This window comes from Osmerus eperlanus, chromosome 19 (genome assembly GCF_963692335.1).
Source record: "Osmerus eperlanus chromosome 19, fOsmEpe2.1, whole genome shotgun sequence".
NCBI lineage: Eukaryota > Metazoa > Chordata > Actinopteri > Osmeriformes > Osmeridae > Osmerus > Osmerus eperlanus.
Genome location: NC_085036.1, coordinates 2160008 through 2183404, shown reverse-complemented (window position 1 = coordinate 2183404; position 23397 = coordinate 2160008). Strand labels below are relative to the sequence as shown.

The 23397-nt window shown below is 41.2% G+C and overlaps 2 protein-coding genes across 2 annotated transcripts; one reads left to right on the top strand and one right to left on the bottom strand.

Moving 5' to 3' along the window:
- Positions 1–2275: 2275 nt before the first annotated feature.
- rad51d (RAD51 paralog D) lies at positions 2276–5162 on the top strand. The gene is made up of 10 exons (XM_062485318.1): positions 2276–2454; positions 2585–2646; positions 2871–2989; positions 3121–3202; positions 3392–3526; positions 3607–3702; positions 4030–4120; positions 4395–4465; positions 4562–4726; positions 4937–5162. The coding sequence occupies exons 1-10, from the start codon at positions 2373–2375 to the stop codon at positions 5027–5029; spliced, it is 996 nt and encodes a 331-aa protein (XP_062341302.1). The 5' UTR covers positions 2276–2372; the 3' UTR covers positions 5030–5162.
- A 94-nt stretch (positions 5163–5256) lies between these two features.
- Positions 5257–14191, bottom strand: lig3 (ligase III, DNA, ATP-dependent). The gene is made up of 21 exons (XM_062485317.1): positions 14041–14191; positions 12890–13459; positions 12353–12481; positions 11920–12129; positions 11559–11710; positions 11123–11289; positions 10906–10983; positions 10515–10683; positions 10121–10276; positions 9668–9799; positions 9483–9562; positions 9132–9219; positions 8675–8752; positions 8289–8412; positions 7919–8061; positions 7741–7815; positions 7263–7409; positions 6849–6993; positions 6493–6590; positions 6234–6320; positions 5257–6101 (listed from the first exon to the last, which is right to left on the bottom strand). Exons 2-21 carry the CDS (start codon positions 13428–13430, stop codon positions 5871–5873), a joined length of 3030 nt encoding a protein of 1009 aa, XP_062341301.1. The 5' UTR covers positions 13431–13459; positions 14041–14191; the 3' UTR covers positions 5257–5870.
- Positions 14192–23397: the final 9206 nt, after the last annotated feature.

Sequence of the window (23397 nt, the reverse complement as noted above, 5' to 3'; positions counted from 1 at the left end):
GGGGGTCCTCTCCGTGCTGTCACGTTGCGACAGCAGCCTCGGATTCCTCCGATACGCAATCGAATAACATTCCATTTTGCAGTTTTTCGACAAGAAAGTATCTCTGTCGATTTGAGGGGCTTGGTCGGCGGCAGCGGCGTCGTCGTGGTTGACTGCGTCGTACTCTTGCCCGTCTTCCTCTTCCTCTTCTGACACATGCTCCGCGTACTCTTGCCCGTCTTCTTCCTCCTCCTCTTCTGACACATTCTCTGCACACTCTTCCCCATCTTCTTCTTCTGACACATCCTTGGCCTCCTCTTCAGACTCACTTTGCTCGATATTGGCAAACATCTGCTGTAGAACTTGTAGCGCACTGAAATCCAGAGCCATAGCTGCGTTACCCTAGACAGAAGCTGTCCTGACCCCCACGGAATGTGTGTTAGTAGCACTTGCCTACAGCTTACGTGATTGCATGGACAAATTATCCTAAGGACGCCTCCCTAATTCGACCGCCAAAGAGTGATCAAGGATCGTCGAATCGTAAAGGCCGTCTTTGAAATGTTGGCCTGCGACGACCCCTCTCGGCCGTGGGCTCGGCGAAGAGGTCCAGCTGCGGTTTCATTTGTCTCCCGCCGTTCCGACCTTATCAATTTAATCTAGGTCAACGTTGCCCGTCTCATTTCGAGGGCCGCCGCACGGCCGCTTGGCAGACGGGTCCGACCGCGGTTTTCATTTGTCTCCCGCCGTTCCGACCTTATCAATTTAATCTAGGTCAACGTGGCCCATCTGATTCCGAGGGCCTCCGCACGGCCGCTTGGCAGACGGGTCCGACCGCGGTTTCTCTGAAGCCAGACGTCACGTCGCCCGTCTGCTTCCGAGGCCGTCCGACCTGCAACTTGGCAGAAGGGTCCGACCGCGGTTTTCTCTGACGCCAGGCCAATTCTCCCGCCGAGTGGGATCGCCAATCGTCGAATCGTAAAAGGCCGCGCGCGCGGTTGGACCAAAAATAAAGTGGACGAGACGAGGTCGGCGACACACGTCGATTTCATTTATCTCCCTTAAAATAATATAATTCTTTTTTTTTATTAGGTAAAGGTATCGCTACACGACGGTGGGTCACAATGACCCGAAGGTAGCACAAGGGGTAGGTATAGTTATCGCAACACGATGGTGGGTCACAATGACCCGAAGGTAGCACAAGGGTTAAAAGAGTCCAGTGTCTGTGTTGCCCTTAGCTGGTCAGGGAGGCTGTTCCACAGGTGCGGCACTGCCGTGCAAAAGGCCCGGTCGCCCATGGTGCGGAGCTTGGCGTTGGGGACTGTCAGAAATATTAATCTATCAAGCATTGCACAGTCAGTCGGTGAACAAGTTAAGAAAGCTTTATTGCTTGCGGCCGCAAGGAGACAAAACATCACACTCCATTGTGCTACAAAGTTTGTCCGCTAGCATGTTGTGCCAGCAAACTATTTAAACAGAAACCGCTCTTGACAGTTATTGGCTAAAACAAAGGCATGCAAATGTCCCATGGCTCTTCTTTCATTGGCTCCCTTGCATAGACCTGGCACGCATGTGTGCGTGCGTGCGGGCGTGTTTACGTGTGTGCGTCCCTTGCAATGGGCATTTACAACATCAATTCTACCCCCACTAGGTGACAAGCTAATGGTCACCAGACCTCAGTCTTCCTTCTAGCTCTGTCAAACAGTATCTCATTTAAATAAATAAACAAACAAACAAACCCCCCTCTTCTTAGTCCTTAGCCCCAAGATAAGGGTCTTGTATGTTTACCCAGAGTTCAGATTTGGGGGTAGGCCTCTCTGCGCACAAAGCTAAACACAGTATCATTTTATACAGAATAAAAGTGTTACATCTTCAATTTTTGGTCATTAAAGGTCAGGTGAGGGTCAAACCTAACTCCTAGATTAGTGACTATGGAGGAGAGGGGTTTGATCTGACTGTTGAAGGTGAGATGAGTTATGGAGGATGACTGAACCTGCTGTGGAGTGCCAACAAAAAGGGCTTCGGTTTTTCTACTGTTTAACTGGAGAAAGTTGTTTCTCATCCATGCCTTTATCTCCCCAAGACAGGCGGTTATTTCTGGTGCTCCTCTGGTCAGCTGCAGGTGTCTATAAGCATAAAAACAATTTTAAGGTTTAAGCGACTGCATCACACTCCCAAACAGTAGATGGCGATGATGCACCTCATACACGTGGGATCGTCAATCTGCCATTTACCTCAATAGAAGAAGAAGACAATGCAGCGTCAGTCAAACCCGTGGCGGGGAGATATTAAACCCATAACCATTTGAGGCGACTCAGACAGTCGTTATAGCTAGTTAGCTAAGTGTAGTAGTGACATTTTCAATTTTGCTGTTACCACATCCGATTTATGATGCCATGGTTGTCCTCAGAGATGGCATGTGTCCTGGATTGGATGAGGAATTGATACAAGCACTACGAGCAGAAGATGTCAAAACCGGTGTGTTTGATTACTCACGTTTTTCTTCTCAAACGATCGATTGTACAGTATAACTCACGATAAGTAATTTTTACTGGAAAACTAGCTAAAACACCATAAACTTAAGTGCGCACGTGTATTATGTTTACAGTGGAAGATTTGGTGTCATCTGACACTGAAGATCTGTCACAAAAATGCTCCGTGTCTTATAAGGTAAAGCATGCACTATTAGTGTTTAATTTGTCTTATTTTATTGACAGAGGATTCAATAGTGATGATCAGCATTCGTGTCAAGCACTAAAATGTTATGTCATTTTCATACTCTGTATACGAATTACATCAGGCATTCGGAGGCTAATGCCACACACAACAGAAATGTGAAAAAAGCGAAATCATGGGTGACAAAGAATGTCATCGTTTGATTGATTGCGTTTCAGGCTTTATTGGCCGTGCGCAGGGTTCTACTTGCACAACACGCAGCCTTTCCTGTCTCAGGTGCTGATCTGTATGAGGAACTGCTGAGTTCCACTGCCATCCTGTCCACTGGCAATCCAATGTTAGTATTTACACTATGTATAACCTACATTGGGACTTGTCTAATGAGAAATAGAGCAATTTGACCTTAAGTTTTAGCACCTACTATAATGTTCTTGGCTTGGTTAATCAAGGTTTGTGTTTTTATTCCAGGCTTGATAAAATGCTAGACTCAGGTTTGTACACTGGGGAATTAACAGAGCTGGCAGGAGGCCCGGGAAGTGGTAAAACCCAGGTGAACGTTTCCCACCATTACACACATCATTGACAAAGATAACACTTAATTCGTCTGACTGGTTTTCCAGACTATAATTAGCCTAATAATCCAATCCCACTGTTTCTAGTGCTGCCATTCATTTTCCATCTGCATTTACTGTTTAATGCACAGTGTTGAGCTTCATCCAACCATGTTTGTATCTTTCAGGTGTGTTTTGGTGTAATATTGAGTATATCTTACCAACTAAAACAAAGTGTGGTATATATTGACTCCACTGGAGGAATGTCTGCTAGCCACTTACTTCAGATGTTACAAGCGAAATCCTGTAATATGGAGGAACAGGTCAGCTGAGAGACTCATAGAATTTTAAACAATTACAGACAGGTAAATTATTACATGGCAGTTGCTATGGCCCTTTTCAGATGGAGACGCTACAGAGAATTCAGATTATCCGCTTGTTTGATGTATTTTCCTTACTTGGCTGTCTACATAGTCTGAGATGCGGTGGTCTACAGCAGGTATCACAGATGCATGTTTTTGTTTTGTTGTTTTTAGTAAACATTCTACCTGTGACAAACTATTAACTTGCATGTCTAAGGCCCATGTTCAACTGTGTAAAATGCATCCTACCTTCTTGGGGAAATCAATGTTATGACATAGATCAACAACAGTTGTTTAGTCGATCTGGATAAGAGCGTCTGCTAAAATGACTAAATGTTTAGGGAAGCACATTGATTCACCTACCCAGTACATTATCTCAAGGAGGACATTTTCAACTTAATGTAACTAAATACATATTCACAAATCCTAGGATTTGTGAATATGCTATTTGTCTGTCTTTCCAGGCTTCTCTTGGTGGGGGCTCAGTCAAAGCAGTGATAGTGGATTCAGTGTCAGCCTTAATCTCTCCCATACTGGGAGGCAAACATAATGAAGGTAATAGGGCAATCAGTTGGCACAGTATCACGTACAATAACCTTTTCAACTCAGACATACTATACCTGCACCCTCTCTATGATAAATCAATATGGCCCAATCCTCTGGCAAGTGGTGTTGCATCTAATAAAATAAGCCTATTTAGGGCAGAGGTATTTAAAGATTTTGATAATGTTCATAGACTATATCTGTCAACTGGTTCATTACTAGTTTTTATCACATGGTGTGTGTGGGCCTCACAAGCACCATATTGACACAGTGATGATCTCTCCAGGCATGTCATTAATGATGCAAGTTGCTGGAGTTCTGAAAACTATAGCCAAGGACTTCAATGTAGCAGCTTTGGTGAGCAAAATATATGCAGATGGATCATTTTCCCCCCATTTAAGATTCTACATACAAGATTAATATTCTTTAAACCAAATAATCACATGTTTTTAGGTGACCAACCACACATCAAGAGATGGCAGCGGGCAGCCGAAAGCTGGATTGGGTCTATCTTGGAGTCATGTACCTAGAACCAGAGTTTTACTTGAGCGGGTGGAGATGCCTGGCTCCTCATGTTCTAGCCTACGCACTGCAACTTTAACTAAGTCTTCTAGACAGGTATGCAATATTGAAACCCACAGTGAAAACACGTCTGCATTCAATTCTTAGACATGGGACCTCATTCTATGACAACTAAGGTTTAAAATGCTAGTTGCCTCAATCTTGTATGTGTAATGTACTAGACATAATCCTAAAAACAAATGGGCCTGAATGAAATATTTGTTAAATATGCATGTTAAGTTTCATGAACTTGTTCTTCCTCCTTAGCCATGTCTTCTCAAAACAGAGTTTGACTTACAGTGCTGGGGCAGGCCAGAGGATATGACTGCTGTGTCTGGAAAAAGAAAGCTGGAGAACTAATAATGCTTAATATCAAACTGAAGAGGTTTGCAGAGATGCCTGTATGTTGACTATATATTCTAGCTAAGAATGTCTGTTTGGAAATCAACTGAGGCCCCAGGGGCTATGTAATACTTTATATACTACAAATATAGTGATTGCGTTTTGTTACAAACGTGTGACTTAAATGTATTAAAACAAGTTTCAGGCCATGCACGTGGATTATAATGAACAAAAAAATTACAACAGAATATTCAAGACTTTTATTAGCACCTCAAAACATTGTTTCAATTCAAGGCTGTTCCTTAACTTTGCAAACCAATCCATTTAACTTTTCCCTTGGGAAAATCATTGCCATTTTTATGGTTTGCAAAACCAATGTGTTAAATTCATCAACACATACTGCACATGTAAAATAAAGTTGTTTCATATCCTTGTTGTTCGTGAGTTATAAGCCCAAGCTTAAATGATGTATTGACGTTACAAAAACTACTTAAGCTGGCTAAACCATTTACCAACTCAACCTAATAGGAAAAAGTAGTACTTTTACAATATTCCATTGCTTGAATAATAAAGAGGAAAAAAAACTCAAGTGCCACCATGGACACACAACTTGCAGAGACAAACATTTCCCCAGGTTGCAAAAAAAAAAAAAACATGATTCAGTATCCATCACAATAAACAATCATTCAACAAAAGTCACAAGGTTTAGCGCTGCACTGTGTGTATTCTGAGTGGTTCAGAAGTTGAACACATTGTAGATATACTGGACTATTGTCTGTCAGATATACATTGGCTTTTAGTAAAGCACTAATGCAGCATGTTAAAAAGCAGGGCTGGAGGGGTACGCTGGTGTGTCTTATCAGCAGGGAGGGACCACTCTTCTCTTGCGGATACACTCCCAGATCCAGTCAGAAGTGACCCTCTGGGCCTGGCCTTCCTCTGGATCTGCCAGGGTGTGTGTGGCCGAGGCAGCGTCGTACTCCGTCACCAGATCTCCGTCGTACGCTACAAAGTAGCGCCGCAGCTTCTCGTAGTCCGGAATCGAGTCAGGCAGGAAGAGTTTTACGCCGCTGAAGATGTCTAGTAAAGTCTGGGGGAGGGAGGGGCATAGTGTAAAATGTTCTTATGAAGGTGTACAAAACCATGCTATACAGATTAATTATCAGTTGTTTGGTCCGACGAGTTTTGGCAGACACCATCCCAGTCGTACTGAGACACCTACCTTGTCGTTCCTAGGTTCTACTAACTGAGATTCAACCTTCGGCTTGCCTTGTCCGTTGCTATGCAGAGTTTCGGTTGTTTTCTTGGCCTGAGGTAAATTCAAGTTGTAATGTTGCAATTAAAATGTTGACAAAAGATAAATATAATGGTTCTCTTCGTACTCTGTACATTTCAACATAGTGGGCCGGCCACAATGGTCATAAAACAACTGAAGACTTGGCAGGTCAGACCTGTCCCTGGCGGTATTTGTCAGTGTCTACCTTCTTGGCACTTGGCTCCTCGGCAGGCATTTTCCTCTTTGCAGCAGGAGAAGAAGGCTCTTTCTTCACTGCCTTTGCTTTGGGAGCACTGTTCTTGCCTGTGAGAAAGAGTACAATATGTCACTGAGAAAAAAGCAGATACTAATGAAAGAATAATATGTCTGCCTGAATGAAGCACATTTAAAAACACGAATGATTGTTATTTGATCCAACTCAGGTGCAGCTGTATTGTCATTGTTGAATTTGACTGATTTGAGCACAATGCGGTAGACCCTTGGGTCAACAATGAGTAAGCGGCTAAATGGGAGTTGGTCTTGTGTCCTGGGTGAGCGTGGAGGCAGCTGGTAGTCACTCACTAGGCTTGCTGGGAGGTCTGTGGGAAGTGGAAGGCGGGGAACCGCTCCTGCTGTCGCCCCCAGAGGAACTCTTATCATCGTTGGCTTTGGAGGTTCCAGCTGTCACCTCAAAGTCACAATTTTCCTTGGAGATACGGTACAGCTCCTGGAAAGACACGGACCATCAAAAATATAATGGTCTGCCGTCTAAACGGAACACTGAAATAAAATTTGCGTTTATACATTTGTGTTGTAAAGGCACAGCAATAAATTGTGCTCTTATTGGTAATGTCCTCCTTGGGTAAAATCATAGGTCATGGCTTTTATGTGAATGTATATGGATTATTTAATATGATTGAATTAAATCCCCGAACCAATTAAAAACAGATTAGAACGTCACAAATAAGAGCACAGTTGGCAGGAGAGATGTCGTACTCTGAGCTGGTGGAGGTTGGTGGCGGTCTTCCAGTCTTTGTCATCTCGAATGCGGGTGCAGCGAGGGAAACGGATGGAGATGCCGTCGGCGGTGTGCATCTCTGACTTTGAGAACTCTGCCCCAGTGATCTCCCACACCGGTGCTGTCTGATAATCAATATAAATCATATCAATCATATCAATCAGAACACAGTTACAAGAAACAGAGCCTAAGGTCAAATCAACACGGATATAGATATATTTACATTGTGTCAATCTATTTGTTTGATAAGTGAGATATAAATATAATTATTATATTTGTCATATATTGTTATTTAATATTTTTGATCAATTGTTCTCTCGCATCTGGTTTTAAGATTCAAACTTATTTACCAAAGTAAATATGTCAGTTAAGCTAGAACTTCTTCAAAATCCTCAAGAACTCCTGTAGTTTGTCCTTCAGAAAGCTACAAGGGAATTTTTAACAGTTAAACCTTACCTCAGGATCCCGTATAATGAAATCGGGATAATAGTTCTTGATGATTTTCAACCAACCCGGGATTTTGCTGGGCTCCTGAAGAGACAATAGAGAGACACGCATGCTGTAACAATATGTACGCACACAAGAATATACCCTCTCTGTAGCCAGACAAACTATGAAGTTCCAATCCCCTCACCTTGCTGATTTTGATCACGTCCAGCTCTTTCTGGAGCCTAGCCAGCATGGCATCGTCGTATCCTCCGGAGCACTTAGTGACGGTGCACCATTTCTTTGAATCAGGGTCATAGCAGCCCATTAGGAAACTGGACATAATCCCACCTGGTGGATGGCAATAGGACACAATGACATCTGGTATGTCACCCAAGGACAATCTTTCAAATTAAACTTTACTCAAACTGGTCTTGAAGGAATGAAGTTGAACTGGACATGTCACAATACAGCATACTGAAAAGAAGCTTGGTTGCAAAAAAATATACAACTTTTTCATATTTAAACAGGAAGTCCATGTTACTATGTTGTAGTGCTGACACTTTTGGTGTACTGACCATTTGAGCCTTTCCCATAGAATGCACCCAGAACAACCAGGTCAGCGGTGTCAGCCATGGCCCCCTCGTTCAGGTAGTCCTTCTTCACCTTCAGCCAGTGGCGCTTGCCTGGCTCATAGGTTCCCTTAGGGCACACATGACAGGACCCAGTCAAACACACAGATATGTTAGCAGATAAACAGGATTTAATTTTTTTTAATAGCATTAAAGGTAATTCAGAGAGGAGAGGGTTCTAACAGTATTTCTCATCTCCATAGTATGATAAATCAAGTAGTAATAGTACAAATCATTAAGTAAACTAAACAAGTTCCCCACACAAGTAAATATCATTTGAAACCAGGAATCTGTTAGGCCAGAGTAGTTTGATGGTTTTCTTGGCATCTCACCCTGATGTCTTTGAGGACAAGCCCCTCCAGTCCCTCTCTGATGACCCGTGTGATCATCTCTGCCAGATCTGCTGCCCTCTGGTGGCCAAAACACACAACTGTCACACACAACCTGTACACCGGTTTCAAGAAGCTACATGGTCAAAACACAAGACCAGGCACGGTAAACAAAAAGATAATAACAGAACTACAATAAAGTTTCAATTTAAAATATGGGGCAACAATATCTCGATTACAGTAACTAACTAATTACTGTCTGGTGAATGAAAAATAATAGTGCAATAATAAGATCTCAATTCCTCACCTACAGTCTTGCAATAATGTCTCAGTAAAAGTGCATTGTACAGTGCAGCGAAAATTGACAAAAGTGCAATATCAAAACTCCTTAGTATGCCGACCACCCTGTTTGCTGAGAAGGATGAGGGGATAAGTAATAATCAGTGATTGGTAGACCTACAGTGACGTGTTTCATTTCAGAGAACAGTATTCTGTTAGGGACTTCCACCATGTTGTCATTTAGGAATTTCCTTCGTTCGTTCAATGGCCTGGAACAGAGATAATAGGATGTTATCCGTCTTAGTCAACGCTACAAATACACTCTGAGGTTTCTTTCCAGAAATCGTTGACGGGGAAAAAAGAAGCACAAAACGGTACATTCGATAAAGAAAGCTGGTCAAGAGATCGGTTATTAAGGCGACCAATCATGTTTGCTGTTGTCACAGGTTAATCAATATGAATCCAATGAAATCTTCAGGATGAGCAAAATAAAATGGCCACAGGCCTGTAACCCTTGACAAAAACAACTTACCTCTCCATCAGGCTCACGCCGTTGAAATAGATGCAGTCAAAGACAAACAAGCACACTTTGGCGTCTTGGAAGGCTGCTTTCTAAAATGAGAGGGTTGATAGAGAGAGACATTGATTTCCCATGATACACGCACTCACACGGCAAACATTTTACGGAGGAGGACCAATTGCTTGACCCTTCCTCACTTTGTGTACTCCCAGAGTCCCGAAAGGCAGTGGTTTGCTCGTGTTTGTGTCAATGAGGAGGACCTCGGTATCCAGGATCATACTGTGGCCACCTACAAACGCTTGGGGGATGAACTCTTTAAAATGGGCCACCTGCAACACACACACACGTTGGGTATGCAAACAAATCCTAACAAAAGGAACCGCTAAGAAAACCCCCCCCCAAAAAATTCTATAGTAACTGTAGCCCGTTTAACACTTTTACAAAAGATATGACTCAACCCTTCCTGAGGTAATAACCAAAGCAGCAGCCTTGGAAAAACAAATCACCTTTGTCGCCCAGTCATGAAGAGAATAAACAAGAGGATTTACACTTTGACTTGCAATGCTTCAGTGAATACATAAAGTTTTTGTTTTGCATTTACTGTAGGTTTGAGTGTGTCTGTGAGTGTGTTTGTGTGTGAGTGGACTGACCTTGTGTGGAAGGACTGGCTTGAGACTGCGACTGAAGTAGCTGAAGTGGTCTCCGTTCTTGTGGACCTGCACACGCTCACCGTCATACTTAATTTCCGAGTACATGCCATTTGGACACTTTTTCATGGCTTGCTCTATGGACTTGCATGCCTCTGCCTGGAGAAGGGAAATGGTGGCACATACTAATGCAACTGATGTCAACAGAAGGCATGTTCTAGCATGGTGCCAAGATTAGAAAAAACTGTAGATAGAAATTAATAAATGCCAATAACCTGCATTAATTGTGTAAATGGACTGAGAAGTTAGATTTTCCACCAGCTTAGCCAAATGAGGTTATGTTATGCATCAGAGCATAGGTGTGTACAGATGTGTGTGTGTGTGTGAGACCCCTCACCAGCATGGGCTGCACTGGGGTCATCAGCGAAGCCTCCACAGTCAGGAGCTTCTTGGGGCCCGAGCCGTTGGAAGCCTCCTGCTGGTTCCTCAACACACGCTCCACCACGTCTCCCAGGTTACGGGAGGCCTTGAAAGCATCGTAGGCATTAGGGTCCACTGCATCCAAGCTGTGAACCGGAAAATATATATTTTCGGCATTTCATCTTTACTGCAGTATCAACAGTGTGGAGGAATAGGAAAATGTAGAGAGGAGAGGACATACAGGAACCATACAGGGGACCTGCAGTGAGGCCTTCGCCTACTGCTCTACCCGGTGAGCCACCGGGGCACCCCCAAGACTCAGTTTAAAAGTCTGTTAAACGGTTATGTCCTATTATGAGGCGACTTACACATGCTTTGCTCCAGAGTTCATCTTCAAATCATGCTTTATGAGGCGTATGATACATTTTAAGTCGTTGCTTGTACATCTGGGGGGAGAAAAGGAGGAAGGGAGGTTCAGTACTGACATTTAAATTATGAAAAGAAAAAAAAGATAAACATTTCACTCCACAGTTAGCTCATTCTGTACACCAAGATACTTTACACAACAACAACACAAAGTCTCACTTTCTAGAGATGTCTTCCAATTCTTTCTGCTGCTCATCCTCTTTTGTTAACTGAGCCAGGCGGGTCAATGAGGAGTCTACCTGCTGGATGGTCAACAGACTCTTGGCAGCCGGTGGGAAAGACTTGCTCTCCTCAAAAAACATTCTCACCGTCTCAGACACATCCCCCTACAGCATCAAAAACAAAAACACACTGGTCAAGTCTTCAAATAAAAAAAGGTTCACTAGATTAATTCATGTTTTTCTTCTTCCAATTGGCTAAACTTTGCCGGGCATCAAAACGGAACCTGATGGAAAGATAGACAAGGCTCAACAGCATATTGATCATAAGGAAGGAAGACAACAGCTAACATGCATGTTTGTGTATGCCTAAAACAACAAGGAGCCATGTCATATTAGGCTTATCCATAACAGGATGGAATATTATGAATACTTACCTGTTCCAGATCTCGCACCATGTCATCGTGGTTGCAGTTGAAGATTCGGCTGAAGAGCTTTACAATCTGTTTGTCGTTGAGGTTATACACGCTCTTCACCACCCCTGGGAGAAGAAGCTTCACCGTCAAGTACAGATCCCCCCTAAACTTATCTGGAGGGGCATGAAGTCAGTGTGAGTGTCATCCATCTTGGTAAAATAATTAAATAATTCCTTCTGAAGGGGGATTTGTAAGACATGATCTGCAATCAAGAAGATTCAACCATAATAGGCCATCTTTGGTCAGTTCTCAGCAAAGAGGCAAAACACAAGTTTGGGGACCACACATTCCCTGCAGTCCACTGAGGTGCTGCCAGACCCACCTCCCCCAGAGCCTTTCCTGAGGAAATCCTGGATGATTGAAGTCTTGACATTGTAGCTGTTCTTGTCTGCCACCATGGCACAGAGCTTCCGGAACTCTCTGAGCAGGCAGTCTTTGTGCGTGAGGTCACACAGCTGGGTGGACAGGGCACTGCCCTGGCTGGGTTTGGCTGGAGAGGGTCCCGGACTGCTTGAACTCCCAGCCTTTGTAGCTGATTAATCAAAACAATGATAGAATTAACAACACCAGATAGATGTTATACAAGGCTTAGTGTGTAAATAGAGAATATTGACTCCATCCACGATAATTCAGTGATGACAAAATATATACTTCTTAACTCAGTTTCATAAAAGAGATACATGTGCCAAAAGGACTGTGCTCAAAACTTATTTTTTAAAGAAGCGTAATGTTGAACTACTGGAATAATTTCTCACCTGTAAAACCTGAGAACTTCCGTGGGGCATTAATGGATGGGTCTGCTGGTGGAGATGATAACTGACCACTGGTGTTCAGTTTGGTTTGCACCTTCTTCTTTGGGCTGGCGTTAGCCTTGGCCATTAACTCTGGAGAGCATAACAGTAAACACACAGTAGTAAAACACTTTGTGTGCTTTGACACTGTCTCAGTAAACACATTTTCGAGATCTGGAAGTTACAGATCAACCCAGATCACCTGGAGTCAGGTGGCTGAGCGGTTAAAGAATCAGGCTAGTAATCAGAAGGTTGCTGGTTCGATCCCCGGCTCTGCAAATGACGTTGTGTCCTTGGGCAAGGCACTTCACCCTACTTGCCTCGGGGAGAATGTCCCTGTACTTACTGTAAGTCGCTCTGGATAAGAGCGTCTGCTAAATGACTAAATGTAACCCACACATTCCGTTTCTGTCAGAGCCTATTGACTGGCTTTGGTGTTCTTAAGTTACTGTAGATCTGAATAAGTAGGGTGGGGGTGTGTGGGGGGGGGTTGTATCCTACCTGAGACTTGCTTGTTGATCAGCTCCTTGTCCTCATCCTGCAGCTCCTCCCAGCCCTCCAAGTCTGTGATGTCCTCAATCTTCTTTGTGGTGGCCCGCGCCCTCTCTAGCTTCTCGAAGATACATTTCATGTGGTACCACTCCTTCATCTCCCCAGCAGACTCGCTGAACGGGTTTGGCACAATCTTTCCGATGCGGACAAAGCCCTTTGCAATTTTATCCTTACATTTCTTACATCCAGCTGTGCCACGTTTGGCATACTCCACACAGAATCTCTGTTCTGCCATATTTGACTGGTCAGTGAAATACTGATGCCACGAAACCTTTAAATGAGAGTCTAAGGAGAGTTTGTGTTTTGGGGGTGCTTGGCTGCAATGTTGGCTGTTCCAAGGGAATGAGTACTTGGACCTGAACAAGAGTTTTAAATTCTGGAAGGGATATTTCCAAAACGATAAACTCCTGTGAGGCTGAACACTGCAGACTTGTCCTAGATGTGTTCTGCAGAGAGACTCAAGTGTCCATGAAATGCATAGTCTCTGCATCCAGTCTGATCTGATGGTTTTTGTGATGCCTAGAAACAATACGTTGAATTAGATCGTTTGATTTCCATGGTAAACTTAAAGGTAACTTGGAAAGTATCTAACCGTTTGCTTAACTAACGAGCCAAACTTCAGCGAGCTAGGTACATATTTATTCTGAACTGCAGATTCTAGAAAGTCTAAATGTTAGCATGCCACTACTAGCTAAGCTAAGCGCTTCTTTACAGGACTGATAGCCAGTGCAAGACAGCTACAGTTAAATTAGCTATCACAAACATCATTGTCACTTATGCATCCATTCAATCTAACAATGTTCAGTGTCAGCCAGCGTTAGATAAATCACTCGTAATATCACAAGAAGCTAGAGGCTTACATTAAATATTACGTATCAGAAAATACGATACAAATACGTGTGTTGACAAGTCTTGCAATCTGACAACATGTCAGTCTACTTAGCTAGTGAGCTACGTATAATCTTTTGGTACATAAACTAGACTGGCTATATTACTAGCTAGGACACACCAGAGCCATGGCTCTGGCACACACTAGCTACCACCACCAAACTAAACAATACTGCTCAGTGTGATGTATTTTCATGTAATATTTTCTTTACCGTAACAAAACGAATAAAGTTAATTGTCTGCTTTGAAAAAATCACCCGTAAATAAGCGTCTTTGCTAAAAAATGACAAAACAATTCAGTTTTCAGTTAATGGACAAGCGTTAGTCCATTGTCGCTTTAAACACATGCCTTTAAATGCTACCATGCTTCCTCTTTGTTTGCTTGTATTTCCTGTATTCTGCGCATGTCCTTTTTTGCCATACATTATAATTATGCCGACAGAAAATCTGTTCACGTTAACATGGATCTGTGTTCTGCAATAATACAAAAAAAATATGATTGTGTTAAATCAAAGATCTTTTCTTCTGTCTCTTTTAAGTGTTCGGTTTAAGTGTCTGAAATTATAATATTAGATTTACAAATTCAAAATGCTTACTTATCTCACATTGGAACACACCTGTACTGTATAAAACAGCATTTTCAAAAGAAGAATTTTGAATGAGCTTTTATGAGGATTTAGGCCATGTGTCCCCAAACTACGGCCCCGAATACGGCCCGCCCACGCATTTGGACCGGCCCTCTGAACTATGCCAGAGGGCCGTGCATATTATTCAGTTCACACTGGATAATATGCATACGTAAGTAACTGTTTTGATTTCAATAGCAATTAATATGAAAAAAGGTCATTACGATAGTAATAATGCTCTTTTAATGGGCTTATATCCCTTGATATGTATGGTGCATAACAAAATAAAAAATGTATCAAGCATATACATTTAAAATCATAATAAAATCTCCACAATAATAATGGTAGTCACTCCGGCCCATGTAATTTTCTGTTACAGACCGACCCGGCTCCGCATTAAAGAAAGGAACAATTATCTGGCCCTCGCAGAAAAAGGTTTGGGGAACCCTGATTTAGGCTAGCCATCGGATTTCTTAAATTTCTCATTCATGTGTGGTAAACACATTAAATAGGCATGGGATAGTGTAAACAATGCAATAATAATGCGAAGTAGCATCCTAAATGTTATGGTATCATTTAAACTTAGCTTGCATTTCCATCTATGCACAAGGGGTGGCAGTAATGCCATTAAATAAAGTAATTGCACTATTGAAACCATGGTTCCAACATTCATATTCCTTCATCTCCTGCATGGCCTTGATTACGGACACAGATATTTCATTCTGAGAGATGGAGCATTTGTGAGCGGTAAAGAGGGAAACCTATTTCTTCCACAAAAATGTCTTCCGCATAAACTTTGCTGAATGGTTTTGCTTGCCCAAGGGAACATGATTAAAAGCAAGACAACCAATACTTCTCAGATGCTGTGGGCTATGACTGTGGGACAAGTATTGGCACTCCTACAACCAATCCTCTTCATATAGCTTGGATCAAAATGCTTCAAGAGGCAGCCAGTGAGACATTAAAGAGTATATCGCTGAAGAACCTTTACAATGTCCAGACCATTCTTCTGATAAGAGTAATATTAATTTAGCTCACATAATTCACTCATTTATGATCTTATTGACACAAGCCATATGCAATGAACCTTTCATTTGACATAGGATCAATTCATCTCATTTGTTCTTGAAGCAGCTGGTGAAAAGGTTGCCCTAAGTAATACACCCTGATCCCCAGTCACACACTGCTGACAGATGTCACAAACATAATTGGTCCCATTAAGATTTGCTGCCAGAGCCAAAAACAAATTGCACCACCAATACATAAGTAGTGCATTGATCTAAGAAGCATAACTGTTGATGATGGACAATCATTATAAGAGACTGAAATATTGACAACCCTATGCTTATCAAGGTTAACCCTTGTGTTATCTTCGGGTCATTCTGACCCATCAGTCATTGTGACCCACCGTCGTATTGCGACAACTTTACCGCATACAAAAACAAAGTGAAGCATTTTCTTTTAACCGTTGGGCTGTCTCAGACCCCCCACATTGCAAAGGTTAAAAGAAAATTATTTTAATTTGTTTTTGTATTGGGTAAAATTGGGTAAACACAATGATGGTTCATTATGAACCTTTGGGTCATGTGACCCGAAGGCAGCACAAGGGTTAATACATTCACGGACACTGAAGGACACTGTGATGTCACCGTTATGGAATTCAAAGTAATCTCCATTTCAGAAACAAATACTTCTGTAAACATTAAAATGGTATCAATGACATAAATACCACCTTCTTTGAACAAAAACCTATCTGACATGAAACACCAGGGGATTTGTTTTAACAGCAGTGTCAGTGCTGTTTGAGACAGTGGGACCCAAGGCCCCACACTGCGACTCCCAACTGTTAAAGAAATGTAATGCCAGCCATCAGGGAGGAAATGCCCCGTTCAGTCAAACGGTTAAACATTTTAGCTGGCTTAAGGTAAGATGGAGAACACAGCCCACCAAGGAGAACAGAAAACCATTACTTTAATGTGTTGACAATTGGCAGAGACTGACTTGCAGGTCAAGGGGGATGGAAGCTAGAGGCAGTTGTTTCCAACCAGAGTACCACAGGATCTTGTTGGTCATTCTGTTTATTAGCAAATCCCTTAGTCATACTTAAAAGATTAATTGTCTTATGTATTGATGAGAATGTGACATGCCACATGCCATAAAAACATCTGTCAACTTAAGCCGGATGAAAATACAGTGTCAAATTAATTTTACAGCAGCAACCATATTTAGGTAATCGTATGCAAGTTGAATTCTGGTCATGCAGTGTAAATGTGTTTCAGTCGCTGGTGCACAGGGCCCAAGAGAACCATGGCCTGAAGAAACAACCCTCCCTGTTGATTTGCATTTCACAAATTTTCCTGTGAAATAAATACAGGGCTTGTGTTGAGGATAACTTCAAAATCAAATTAACATATCACCAGGCTTTGCTGCGAATTGCAATTAAGGACACCTCAACACACTTTTTTTTTCTTTAATTTGCACATGGTCCTGTGTGACGGACAGCATAATACACAAACATCCAGGATTTCAAATGAATGTGGAAAGGTTTAATGTGGTTACCAGTACATCAAAGTAATGAGACTGTTGCATACAAATCTGGCTTAGTCAAAGACAACATGCAACCCTTTTTAAAATGTTGTCCAACTTAAAGCAATGTACCCTTACAGAAGTCAATTAAGTCAATGAACATTATTGAACAGACAAATAAACTGCAGTTTTAGTGTTAAGACCCAGACTTCATTGACTCTTATTTTTCTGATTCAAAACAATGAAATGTTGAATATTATCCTGAATGATATTGGATATAATTATATAACTTACTCAAATCTAATATAAAGTAACTGTGAATCTATTCGAATCTGGTGTATAAACACATTGCACATTTGAGAAATCCAAATGTGGCATTTGACTTGGCAAATTTAAGCCATGTAAAATACTGCAGCAAGAATTATAACCCCGCCCTCCCACATAAAAGTTTTATAAAGGCAATTATTGATTTTCCCTCCTTGAAATCTTGTGTTTCATTTAATAATTTTACATTTGGATGTGGTGAAAAGCCCCCAAGCACTCTACCAAACTCAATTACGGGATAGCAGGCACAGGTTCCACAGGGCAGTGCAAGGAGGAAATAATTAAATGACTCAGCATTCTATGGTCACTGGGCCACAATTAAGAACAAAGTAAATTCAGACTCATGAGGGGCTAATACTGCAGCCGAGCTCATGTATTGCAAAGGCTTCCAGAAACAAAAAATAACATTGATATTTGTGGAAAATACAGATACACAGACAAAGAGAAAAGATACTGAATCATATGGGTTCATTAACCATGATGACATGTTTTAAATGTATAGTGTTTAGATCCAGCACCTGTACTAGTTCTACTACAATTATGCATACAGACAATAGGTATACAAAGACACATCTTCTTAACAAATGCATTATTACTGTATTACTGTATACTGTATTTTATTTTGATGTAGTAATGTAAATGTGTTGGAACTGTCATTTAGGCATTGTATCAATCCAGCACCAAAAAAAAATGTTTGAAGGACATGCATGTGGTTTGCTCTGACAAAATCTATGGAAAATGAGACTGTTGGTTTTTTCTCCTCTCCCGTCAGTGATGAAAATGGGCATTGTAACATAATTATTTTCATTGATTCCAGGCCACTAAAATGGCTGGGCATTTAATCTATGCTCTGCCTTTAGTATTTAGTATGCTCTGCCTCTATTCATCTCACTCCCTGTAGCATTTTTCCACACAACATCAATTGACATTGGCCTTGAAAGTTAACTGTTTTTCCCAGCCTTTTTCTCAGCCATGTCCCCACAGCAACTCACAATGAAATTCTTCTCTCTGTTTCACTTTGTCTGTTTAGGTTATTTGATTTCTAATTAAGCCATCCTGTAGTCCCATCCTTCCTGAGTTTTACCCACGTTGAGTAATTCAAGCATGCTCACCAACCCAAAGTCCCTGCTAAGACAAAGGATGTACTGTGGAATAGATTTGTACATGACTTAGAAATAGTGACAGGCTTGTTAGAATGGACTGAATTCTAGGTTGGAGACATTTAGCAATTCTGTTATGGATGGACTGTGTATAATCTTGCTCAACTCAATCATTAACTGTCACAATCAGTCATTTTATTGTGGCATAAGTAAGAACGTCTTGTTTTTGGTTTTATACATAATGATATGGCAGATGTTTCAATACAATGAATGATAAAGGAGGGTGAGTAAAATAACTTTGATAAAAGACAAAAGAAAATGCATGTTTCACATGAGAAGGCCTACAATTTTGGTCCTCTCTGAAAGCTCCACAACTCTAAGCCAACCCCAGACGTCCCCACTCATGTTTCCACCCTTAAGGAAGATGAGACATTTGGTGAGGGATTTTGGATTATTCCTATCTTTTTTCTTCCTTCTCTTACTTTAAATTCTATCTATATGCTTTCAACACTACATACAGCCAAGTCAAGATTCCGTCTTGAATAGACTAAGTGGTAAGCTAAGTATGCAACCAGTGACACCACTGACATTTTCTCAATTAGTTCAATATGTCTTACAAGCTCAATTGCTTGTAAGATAAAAGACATAGAATAGAGCCTTTGGGTGTAGATCCCTAAGTAAGGCTAAAGAGATTAGCAGAGTCTCCATGAACTCTGAAAACTGCCGGGGTTCCTTGTGTCATCAGTGGTTATTTAGGCCTACGTGCTGTAGTAGGGAGAATGACGGTGTCATATGCTCCTGTGACATGAAAAGTTTTTACGGTACAGTATAATTTAAGTCATCAAAGGTCAAGGTTTACAACATGGTAGTCGTTACAGGCCATACCTTGATTTCATTGAAGTGATGTACACCTGCTGAAAGGACCATTATTTAGAACACTAGTTTAGATCCTTCAAATCCTGCAGTTCTCATACAGTTTCATACTGTACATAGATAACATATTTTATATCTTGATGTAAGAATTAAATAAGATACTTGGTAGAGGCTACATAAAAAATTAGAACAAATCTTGTTTTTGTTTTAACACTTATGGCCTTACTGTATATCTTTCTTCTAATAATGGAATTTTGGAAGGAATTTTACAGCAGGTTAACAGGGGACTGTTTGAACAGGTCCACATTTGGCACTCTGCTGTGATTGAGGCACACTCAATTACGAGACGTAATTATAGGAAAAGACAAAATGGGGAAGTATCTGTATTACTGCCACTTCTGACCTTTAAGGTGAGTTAAAGAGCCATGGTGAAAATACATCTGAAGCCTCTCTTGTTTGTTATGTGAGTAGAAAGATAAACAGAGGTAAAAAGGAGGAGAAATTGGATTGAGGTCCAAAAGTTTTCTCCAATGAAGTATAAACATGATAGAGCAAGAGACAGCTGTCTGCTGTTACTGTTCAGTTTCACCTGCAGAGTACATTTGCATCTTTTTATGACATCAGTTGCTCCTAGCTTTTGTCTTTCCCCAGGAGACCGAACCGCTTTTTAAAAGGACACCTTGTTGATAAAAGATCCACAGAGAAGCATTTACAACTGAGATAACAACACAGCCTGATTTTCTGTCTCTTAAAAAACCATACCAAACTCAGAAATGGATAACATGAGGGCTTGGTATCTTTAATCTCATTGAGAGACAGGTGACAAACTGACACTGTTGTTGTGTAACATGTGGTTAGTCATCAGAGAAAATAGGGTTTGCCGTCTATTTTTAGCTTCCTATTGTGGAATACATACAATCGACGAAACTGCTGTTTCCCCAAGGACACCACTACTACCTTTGTCTGCGTGAACACAGAAAATATAAAGATGTGTGGTTTGAATATAAATAACATTCCAAGCAAATTATCTATTTTCTTTCCTCCTTTTGTGTGTTTATGGTGTAAAAATGGCACATGGTTCATGTGTTCTCTTCTTATTAGGAACAGGGGAAGGGAATGTAAAGTGTTTTAAGGTACTAACCTGTTGAATTTATTTACAGAGAGAGCACTCATGAGAAGAATGTGTTCCACATGGCGGGAAAAACAATAACAATGGAAGGAAGATAGATGAGCTGCAGCTAAAATAATGTACAAAGGGGAGGATAGCGATGGTTTCCTAATAACCTGAGATTAAAGTTTGATTACAGATGGTGGGACTCAGCTGATACAGCATCTGAGAAAAGCTGGTGATGGCTAGTGCCTGGCGAGGAAGACCCAGAACCTAGGCTAGATATTGTGACTGAAGCAACGTGATGCACAGACTGGTAGAGGACAGATAGCCATGGTCGAGCTTGGGAGAAACAGATGTCGGTAATGAGATTGGAGTAGAGATTACAATGGGTGCAAGGAGTGAAGAAAATCTCAAGCAGGGGCATAGTGTGTGAATGAGACAGAATGAAGGCGCAGAAAATGCGTCTTCTAAGTGGGGTTAGGGTTAGCGTAATGGCGTAATCCAAAAATATAGTTGATTGTTATTTAGATTATTGTAAATGTCAACAAAGGACAACGAATAAATAGCCAAGACACAATTAATAGCATGAAATTGCCAGAGAAAGAGAGAGTTAAAAGAGCTGAGGACTGATTAGCTCTAGAGTTAAATAACAGCTATCATGGTTGATAGTTAGAAATGTCTTGTCAGAGCCAGGAGAATTGTGGATGATTTAAACAAACTATTAACAAACAAACTGTTAGCAATGCCTTTTTGACATAATAAAAAGGTAATGCTACAAGTGATGCTACAAGGTTCATAGTGAGAAAACTGTCAACCAAAAAGCTTTCACAGTCACAATGTGTCTTTCGGTTGCATTATGGTCTAATGTAGAAATGTATTAAAGTCTAAATGTATCATACTTAAATAACAGTTTATTGAATATAGTTGTTTATCATTGTAAGTAATATAACAAACCATCAAATTAAAATTACACTTTTTATTTCGATGGAGAGTATTTAAGAAGGTAATAGTATAAGGTACAGTATGTATAATAGATAAAAGATACACTTGAAGCAAATAAAAAAACAATGCTTAAAACTGTTACATGTCTCACTTGAAAGCTTGCCTTTATACAAAGGTATTTCAGTCAATCAGACTCTAGTCTTGGTTTAATATTAGATGTATGAAATTCAATGTTGCCGTCATTTTTTTTTCAGTTTCAAATTTGCCAAAAAAACAACCCTTGTTTGCATGTAATTTGCTAATTAATTAATTAATTGTTAATTAGTTGATCTTATATAGCGCTTTCTACTACTCAAGGTCGCTTTACAGAGTCCAGTATTCATTCAGACACAGTCAAACCGGTGGTGGTAAACTACAACTGTAGCCACAGCTGCCCTGGGGCAGACTGACAGAAGCATGGCTACCAATCAGCGCCTACGGCCCCTCTGACCACCACCAACATTCATACGATGCATGTCTTTATGATGGTGGGGGAAACCGGAGTACCCGGAGCAAACCCAACCAGGCACGGGGAGAACATGTAAACTCCACACAGAAAGGACCTGGAACGACCAGGGTTCAAACCAAGGACCTTTCTTGCTGTGAGGCGACAGTGCTAACCACTGAGCTACCGTGCTTCCCAACAATGGGCTCATTGTTTGCTGAGCAACAACGAGCTAATGGCAGAAAACTAAATCACATGTATAGTACAATTTTTCCAGACAGGTAGCAAGAATGGAGGCTGGTGTAGTGGAGTCCATTGCAACCTGTCAGTTGGCCAACAACATTTTCACCAATCTAGTAATTTTCAACCACATCTGTGAGAAGCTAATTTTGACTTTTACATATTTGTGACTTATATGACTACATTTTCATGTAAGCATTCTTGAATGCTTTTTGTTAAATAAAATGTTCAGTCTCCAAAATAATTCTGGTTAATTGTCAGTCTTCCTTGATGATCTTTCCCTGTGGTAAAAACCCAGCAACTGGTGCTGCTGCAAGGAATAGAAAACGTGTGCAAACTGTGAAGTGGTGTAACCTTTTGCTTGGCCGATTCCAGTAAAAACTTAGCTCCCAGAAATGTAACACAAACAACAAAGTGGCACAAATAGACCAGATTCAGAGAACCCACTCACCTAAAGGCTCAAAAACCATGAAGACCCTCACATCCTTGAATCCCTTTGGAAGATCAATTTTCATTGTCTAGTCTACTCATTCACACACATTCACATGCCCAGATGTACAAATGCGTACACACACACATGTGCACACACACAGTATTGAGTTGAGAATCATCCAGCCATTAAATTGGTTCTCAGTGCCGACTGGTTTGATTACAGTTGGAACGTGACGTGTTTCTTTTCTTTTATACCACTCTTATTGCATTCTTGTCTATTCTGCAGTATTCACGACCAGTTTTAACCAGAATGCTGCATTTAAACAAACTAGTACATAGTGCCCATGATGATGCCCATCGGTGATTAAGACATCAGTGAAACACACAAATACAGATTACTTGAACGATAGATGCACAGTGCCCGTGATACAATTGATGGCACACACACACACACACACACATTCCTGACATTTTAGATATGGCACAGTGCCCGCGATGATGTCAGTGATACACAGAGATTTTTGGAATTATAGATGAATAGTGCAGTGCCCGTGATGCAGCTGGTGATACCAGTTCTCCTCAGTGGCTTTAGTACCTATATTTCTCAGATCACAATTGAAATTCTGTAATCTCTGGAGTACTTGTTCAACCTCCACATCATTTATTGTAGTCACTTATGCACATCACAAGTGAATGAGTGCCGTCAATCTCAGCACCGTGTCCGTCAATCTCAGCACAGTGTCCGGTTCTTGAGATAACCTTTGGAAACTTGCTGCCCTAAAATCCCATTCACACAGATACACAGCCAGATACATACACATACACACATACAGACAGACAGACAGACAGACACACACACACACACACACACACACACACACACACACACACACACACACACACACACACAC